At 41.6% G+C, this 8,655-nt stretch overlaps 1 protein-coding gene across 1 annotated transcript; it reads right to left on the reverse strand.

Moving 5' to 3' along the window:
- Positions 1 to 2,143: 2,143 nt before the first annotated feature.
- LOC115058037 (zinc finger protein 436-like) lies at positions 2,144 to 5,653 on the reverse strand. The gene is made up of 5 exons (XM_029525328.1): positions 5,122 to 5,653; positions 4,745 to 4,844; positions 4,548 to 4,650; positions 4,205 to 4,454; positions 2,144 to 3,910 (listed from the first exon to the last, which is right to left on the reverse strand). Exons 1-5 carry the CDS (start codon positions 5,422 to 5,424, stop codon positions 2,606 to 2,608), a joined length of 2,061 nt encoding a protein of 686 aa, XP_029381188.1. The 5' UTR covers positions 5,425 to 5,653; the 3' UTR covers positions 2,144 to 2,605.
- Positions 5,654 to 8,655: the final 3,002 nt, after the last annotated feature.

The raw sequence follows: 8,655 nt of genomic DNA on the forward strand, positions 1-8,655 counted from the left end.
GTTCGTGAATTATGAAAAATACGGACACTATCCGGTGGGTGTTTCCGAGGAGCAGAAATGTGTCATTCACAGGTGCTCTGCCCGTTTCCAAATGAACGGTAAGCAATAGTTACGTTATACGTCAAAAATAATGTCATCAGTTCGTCAGTCGAGCATGCTAACTAGTTGGCTAGCAGTCCATTTCGAAGCGACTAACTAGTGTAAGTGATCTGGCAGTGAGGTTTACTTAACGTAGGCTACTCTCGCACAGATATGCTAGCTGGCATCCATTTACACAAAGATTGACAAAGAATGGCCGAGCAAATGCATTCTCAATTTATTTTGTTATATAATTTAATAACATACCAGTAACCTACACATTGGCTTTTCCATTTCGCTTTTCGTACACCCAGCTGTGTTTCTATTTGTGTTTCTTCCTTAAGTACGCACGGTAACTTAGCAACTACGCACGACTCAGCAGTAAATCGGCGTAAAGGGGAACAGGAATTTGGGGGGAACCAAATCGGTTGACACACCGGCACTGAGGTTTACTTAACGAAGGCTACTCTCGCACAGCTAGGCTAGTTGGCATCCATTTACACAGAGATTGACAATGAATGCTCTAACAAATGCATTCTCAATTTATTATCTTAATATAATAAATAACATATCACTAACCTACACATTGGTTTGCCCCATGTAGCTTTCCGTACACTCAGCTGTGTTTCTATTTGCGTTTCTCTCTTAAGTACGCACGGCTCAGCAGTAAATCAGCGTAGAGGGGAACAGGAACCTGGAGGAGCCATGTTGGTCATGGCCATGTTGGTAACAGTCGTCAGTGAAATGTTCGCTGCAGACGGTGAACTCAGCAGCCTGAACCTCACTGAGGTCCGGTCAGGACAACGTCAGAGACAAGCTAACAGTTAGCCATCTTGTCCGGTGGTGTGTCGTTCCTGAACGATTCGATCACTTTTAAATCATCTTTTGTATGACTCGGGAGTAACAAGTCATCTCCGGTGGGGGTCCAGTCTGGACCATCCGGTCTAGGCTCTGGTCTGTGGAGGGGTCGGGGTCCGGCACTCCCTCGGTCAGTCATCCTATCGTTTCCCATGCTGTAGTGCAGCCCATCAAAACCAATTAACCAATTAACCCGCGACCTCCCGATCGTGGGGAGACTGCTCCAGAGAAAACTGGTAGATCAGCAACCTCCAACTGTATTTTTCATTTACATCCCAGTTCATATACAGATGCTATATTCTATGCTATTATTTCGATTTTATAAATACGATAGATGTATACTTGATTCATCCTGGGGGAAATTCACGGGGTGGGCGGGGCTCTGGACCGGGTACGCCTGGTTCAGTGTCAGACGCATCCCGGCTTTGAGTTCAACATACAACATTAAACTGATTGAATAAAAATGAACAAAATGATTACACGTATTTACACGCTGCCAAAGCCACAGTCGCCTTTACATATAATAATTCATTACATCCGGACGTTTCATTTTAGAAATGAAACGTGTCTAACACAAAATAACAAGAAGGGGATGTGTTGAAATTTGAAGCTTTTACACACACACAGAGCATCAAGTCTGTCTTACACCAACATGGATGTGCCACTGTTTTAAATAAATAGATATGCTTGACCATTATCCTTTTTAGTGTCCACTGAAGACCTTCTAATACACTCTTCAATTTAAAAGTATTTATAGTTCCTCTAAAGCTGATATGAGGATGCAGCAGTCTGGGTTGATCTTTAAATGTTATAGGTTGGTGTATTCACCCCCAGAGGAAGGATGGTGAGGTCAAGGCTGCTAAGGTCTCACATTAGCTTTAGATCAAACCTTTGAATCAAGGTTCTCTGTCTTCACCTCCATAAAGTGGATGTAAATGGAAACTGCAAAATATATCCTTCCAGAGGCCCTATCCTCGCCCCCGGTCGCCAAGTGTTTGCTCATGGAGGTTTGGCATTTGACTTAAGTGTTGAAAGCTCTGAACAGCACAAATAAATTCCTTTCGCTCATATTGGGTTGAAGGCAGAAATCTGAGATCAAGAAACCTCGACAAACCAAATCCAATGACATGCACAGCTTGACTGTTGACATTTGTCCAGGATGTGACATTCAAAAACATTTTGTTTTCAAAAGTTTATTTTGGTAGCTCAACACCATAAGAAACATCCCATATATCACATTATTAAATAAGGAATAAATTATCTACAAAACCAATTAGTTGCTTAGAATAAGAATTAAACAATATTAAAAACATTGAGAATATTGTAGAAACTGACTGTGGCATCAATGATATTCCACCAAAAATTGGCTGTAGTATGAATATGTGTGAGAAACTGAAGAGTACTGTACCTTCGCAAAAGATGAAGACAGTGAAAGATTCGGTCAGCATACAGCAGAAGTCAACTAATGGCACAATAAAATGTGGCGACTTTCAACAATTAACGCATCCAAAGTTCATATACAATAACTATCTAATATTATGGATGTCAATCACAATTATACAACACGGGCACTCAAAATCAGCCCAATTTAATCTACTAGTATCCAGTCTGATCAGTTAACTGGATAAAAAATTTTCTTGATAATAACTGTCTTTTTATGCATCTTCAACTATTTGACTTTTTTTTGTCTCCCCTTGTGCCTTTCCAAACTTTTACAACTACTCTTCCTGCTGTAAATATTTTTCTTTGCATCAAAATCGAATTCACTGTCAGAACTATGTGGCTTTCTTCTTGGTTTCTTGGTGTTTAATGTTATTTTTTCACTCAACCCTTCCTCCTCTCCTTTTGAGTCAAAGGACAAGTCGCTCTCAGTCAGGTCGTCCTCACTTTCTTTATCATTGCACAGTGTTCTTTTAATCCTTTGTAACTTTAATTTCTCAGTCATAGTGTTTGAACATTGGCTTTGCATTTCCCCTGCCTGATAAAAGCTATATGGTGCATTTCTCTTGGGCCTTCCAATGGGTCTACCAGTGCTTCTCTTTTTCTTTTTCGGTCTAGGATCCTCCCCCTCTGTATCCTGTTCCTCCTTTCCATTGCAGCACTCTGAGCCTGCACTTTTTTTGTTCTCATTACGCTGTGCATTGCCAGTGTCACTTGCCCTTTCATTTCTCGTTTCTTTCTTTTGCTCATTCCCACAACCTGATGTGTGGTAACGCAGGACGTGACTCTTCAAGCTCACGTTGTGAGTGAAGCTTTTGTCACAATGCTGACACTTAAACGGCCTCTCCCCAGTGTGCAGTCGCATGTGAGATTTCAGGTGGCCTGCCTGGTTGAAGCCTCGTTCGCACACTGAACACTTGTATGGCTTCACTCCCGAGTGCACGACTAAGTGTCTTCGAATTGAAAGCAGGCGGTTGAATTCAATGCCACAGATGTGACATTTTAACTGCTGGGGTCCCCTATGATCCTCCAGGTGGACTCTGCGTTCCTTATTTGTGGCAAATGTCTCTGAACAGTCAGGACATTTATAGGGTTTTCCTTGAGTTAGGTGGATCTGCTGATGAGTAATTTTGTCCATTTTTGTTTTGAATGTAATGTGGCAGTATTTGCATGGATGCTCATAGTTTTCATTGTGGACTCTGCTATGAGAATTTAGAGCAACCTCACTTACACATCTCTTGCCACAAATATTGCAGGAAAATGGCTTAACTTTGTGCTCACATGTGTGAGGCCACCGTTTACTGTAAAACCTCCCGCACTCTGTGCAGAGCTGACTGTGTTTGGGGATAAGTGGAGGATGAAGATCATTTTCATCTACTTCATCATCTTCAGTTTCATCATCAGATTCCTTATTATGTTGTACTCCTCTTGGCAAAAAAGTCGCTTCTGGCTTCCAGTCCTCATCTGAATCCATATCCCCGTGATCACTTGATTCCTCCGTTTCATTCGCAGGATCACATTCTTCAGATGCTGCCTGTCAACAATCCAGTGGTAAGAATGCATATGAGAAGATATATCTTAATTCAAATATATGCAGTTGTTTTTTGAATATACAATTAAGAAAACAAGGATGTGCAGAAATCAATCTATTTTATAAATAGAAATTTAAAGTAAAATTTCAAAAATAGTTTCAAGTAGTATATTACCAAAATATTGGACATGGTCGATTTTTCATTCAAAGCTTACTTTGTATGTACAGTTTTATAAATAGGTAAGCCCCTCTTTAAAACAGTATACCTGGATATCATGCAGTTGATTCATGACTTACCTCCAGAGTCACTTCTGTGCCTGCTGGCAGGTGGTGATCCTGAGCTGTTGGGACATTGGCATTGACCTGGCTTTTCCACTGGTTTCTGTAGTCACACTGAAGGCAGAGCTGGTTCAAGACGATGACTAAGCCATGGATAACTTTCTCCACATTCAATTTAGAGCCACACAGAGGGCATTTGGTGTTCAACAGCTGGAGCAGGCGTTTTTCATTCACAACATACTTCCCCTTCATCTGAAGAAGTGCAGCCCTGCAAATATATGTAATTGAAATGCTTTGAGATTCAGGTTTTAAAAAAAGGCTAACCTGGTGCATTCAAAGTATAACTATTGGTCTAACTTACTTTTCCCTGATCATATCAATATTCGCAATCTTTCGCAGAATCTGACCATGATCAGGTATTAAAACATCTGAAGTATCGCTGGGCACTGGGCTTACTGGGACATCTGAAAATGTAATTTAAAGTTGAAGACTCACTCAAATATCTGAGTGCATACCCAATTCATTTATGTCAAATTATTACAACTGAGTTTTTCTTACCCACTGAAGAAAGCCGTGATTCTTCAGAAAAGTTAGATGGGCTGTCACAAATTTGGAATTGTTCATATGAAGAAAAATCTTCTGGGTTTTCCACTGGCTCCTACACAAAGTACAAGATCATTGCTGAGCAAACGATCACAGTCCTTCAGTTATACTATCAACTCCACTGCAAAGACGTTTCAGACAGTATATTGAGATTACACTGTAGAGGTCAAAGGTCAAAGCAAGAACATCAGACAGCGCATAAACACCATCATGATGCGTCAACATGTTACCGGCAGTCCAGAAGAAAATGGTGTCAATAGCTTTTGTCTGAAACAGGTGTGAAGGGAAACCTGTAAAAAAAAAAAAAAAAAAAAAAAAAAAATCAGACCTACCTGATATGCTGGGCTCTCCGGGTCCGGGTCCAGCTCCAGTTCGTCCGGCTCAGATTTGATACACAGAGACGGGACGGCACCGGGCTTCAGCAGGACCGTGCCGGCCGGAGCCATGATGTAAAAACAGTTATCAGTGAAATGTTCACGACAAATGGTGATGTCGGTCCACGACGACTCCTTGAGCCGCTGCCCGTTGACCTCGAAGAGAAACTGGACCCACTCCAGTCTCTTCTCCGGATCCTCCGGCAGCCTGAACCTTTCAGCACTGCGACGAGACGAGTCACATCCGAGGACGGAGCACATCCCGGACCGAGTCCCGGACCGAGTCCCGGCCCGTCCAGGTCTCTGGCTGCCCGGTCTACGTTAACGGCAACAGCAGGACGAAGCTCACAGCCAGCTTCTTTCCTCCCACAACGGCGGGCAGCAGATGCCGAGTCCAGCGGGGTTTCACGGTGAGGTGACCGCGGTTTGTTGTTGTTGTTGTTGTTGTTGTTGTTTTAGTTGGTGGTGGTGTTCTTCTTCTACTGTAGCCGACGCGTCTTCTTCTTCGTGCTGTATTAAAAGGCACATGCCTCCGCCTGTCGCACAGGAGTATTTAGGACAGGATACGTCATAGGTCCGTGAAAAAATGGAAAACAAATATTGTGCATTCATAAACACACTGTAGTTAACTGATAGATCTGCTATCCCACCGAGTTTCCGCATCTTATCTCCATTTATTCCCTCTAACCCTTTAAAATCCTCTCCTCAGGACCATCTCGTGCAGAGCTACAAACTTGCCCTTGCTAAATTACTCATTTGGACAGCTATCGTTTACAGTAATATTACAACCTCCACATGCATCCACATTAATGAGCAATTTCCAATTTTATACTCAATACACAAGATGGGACCAGCATTTCTTATTTTTCACTTTAATCATGAAGGGAGGGGGAAAGAACGAAATGCTTAAAATACATAATGTAATCCTCTCTTGTCGGTGCGTATCATAACCTTCAGTAAGATATAGCCTGCTGAAGTTGAAATTACCGATTACTTCATTTGCTAGGACGATCTAGGAACAACCCCCCCCCCCCCCCCCCCCAAACTACCACCACCACCACTTAACATAGCTATTCTCCTGCAACCATCTAATAAAAATATATCACAGTGCCCTTAATGCAAACTATTCAGACTCAGATGACTTCGATTATTTCTGCCATTTTCAAGTTATGTGCTTCTGAAATTTCTGTCCAAATGAAATGGGGTGGATGGATTTTCATTTTAGATAAATAAAATACTAAAATACAAAACTATTTTGTTTAAACTTTGGATATTGTGAATACCAGTCAGGCCACAGCTGCATGACCCTGTTGCTTTTTATTGATGAGCAACTGCACAACAAAAGCTACTGAAACATTTTGCAACCCTTTATTCACAAAAATGTTAAAACACACACCAAACCCTTCTGAGCATAAACGTTTCACTCAATAGCACACATGGCTAGTTTTTGTTTTGTTTTTAGTTTCTTTCAATAAATACAGCTAGGTGGGAAGAAAATCTAAATGAGCGTGTGCAGAATAAGCGTCATCACCAGCATATTTCTTAATGGACACATAAAACCTGTTGCAACTGTCCCCAGAGACATACCAGGTGAAAACTGCACAGGCAACGTGTGGTAATATACAGCTGCGTGTCTGGGAACTTCCCAGCAGATGTCACCATTCACCTTCAAATGTTTTGTGTCATAACGTACCAATAATGGGTGGTGATGGTTCTCCTTATTGCCAGAGGATGTTGATCTATCCATCCATCTTCTACTGCTTTCCATTTCTGGGTCACAGGGGATGCTGGTCACCAGTCCATCACAGGGTCATTCATGCAATTGAGGGTAAGAGTCACCATTCATGTCTTTGGACAGTAGAATTAAACAGAGGAACTTTGCACAGAAAGGCCCCAGGTCGAGAACTGAACCCGCAACCTTCTTATTGCGGGGCAACAGTGTTAACCACTACGCCACCTAGATGTGTATAGTTCAATACAATTAAGATTCACACTGGAAGTTTGGCTTTGCTTTCTTTTAGCACTACTGTGAAAATAACTTCTGATATGAACTCGTTTTTAGGGACTAAAGCACTTTTTACACATTCTTTTATATACATTTAACACATTTTCATTCCTTCCCCCTTAGCTCAGTTTTTCAAAGTACTTGTCAGGTAAACTGCCTCATGCACCTTGGAGCAGATGGCCCTGTTCTGTTCTTTGGACTCTGGGGGCAGCACACATCAAAGAGATTAAATGTGAGTTATGTTTTATGTATGCATGCCCATGCTTGCATTTGTACAATACCTACAATTCATTATTAGATTTATAGAGTTAAGTGTGCTGGCTCGTGAATAGAATGAAAGGTCATATTGATCATCTTACCAATGTGATTTACTACTTACTCTCATTCTTTGATATCTTAACTCCCCATCAGTATATTTGCTGAATGGGCTGAAACTTCAGTGAGTAAAACTTAGTAGGAATGTGCTGTCAAACTGTAAACATCAGGATGGGGCCAAAAAGTTTAACAGTGCACACAAACACACAGTGTGTTTACACAACAGGCCCCTTCCTTTCATGGTGACTGCGGTTCAGTATGAGGTTCCCATGTGACTGGGCCAGAGAAAGGAGTGAAAAACAGATCCAGAAACTATAGAAAGTACTGCTTTCTGGGATGTTTGAGTTTAAAGGAATTTGACCCCTGCGTCCTGTTTTCATTGTCTCGTTCTTCATCATATCAATTCTGGGAAAGAGGGAGGGAGTGAGAGAAAGATGCAGTCGAAACATGTCAGCTACCTTTTAGATAGGTCCTCACAACGTTGTCAGTCAGTACTAAAGATAAAGAACTTGAAGTTCGTAAATGAGATTGATGGCATTGCATGCCACTGGATCCTGATCTGTGTGTTCCCATACGTGCCTCTGTGTCTAAAGCATCCACACTATCTCACCAGCTCATATCCTCTCTGCCCGAGTCCAGGCATGCTTTGGTGTTTTAACACAGTCCCCAGCAAATTATCAAATCCAGCTTCAGCACTACACAGTCTGACTCAAGAGATTAATGGGCAAATACTTTAAACCTGACATGGAAAAGTAACTTTTAATGGTTTGTCGATGGTATGAGTTAATGGATAACTCTTTAAAAAATCTGCTTTGGCCCCACCATGCTCAATGACATTAAATCACAGATCCTTCAGAACACTTAATGTGAAAAATAAACTCCCCTAACAAAGTTCTTGAACACAATCAAGTCTCAATGACACAGTTAGGCATCTATACTTGCCTTATTTTTAATGGATCAACCTGGACTAAATATTTAACCTGGATGCTCTTTCCAAAGAAACCAATCTCACTTCTTTATTCTACCCACTCTTTATCAAACAACACGTAAAAAAGTTCCTCCACCTCTGCCCTTCACGCACGTGTTCCAGTGGTAGGATGATTGGAGAGCCATGTGAGTGACCAGTGATGACATCCTAACATTCATTGTTCTCCTCATTGTCATTAACCTCA

The sequence above is a fragment of the Echeneis naucrates genome, chromosome 17 (assembly GCF_900963305.1).
Source record: "Echeneis naucrates chromosome 17, fEcheNa1.1, whole genome shotgun sequence".
NCBI classification, from domain to species: domain Eukaryota; kingdom Metazoa; phylum Chordata; class Actinopteri; order Carangiformes; family Echeneidae; genus Echeneis; species Echeneis naucrates.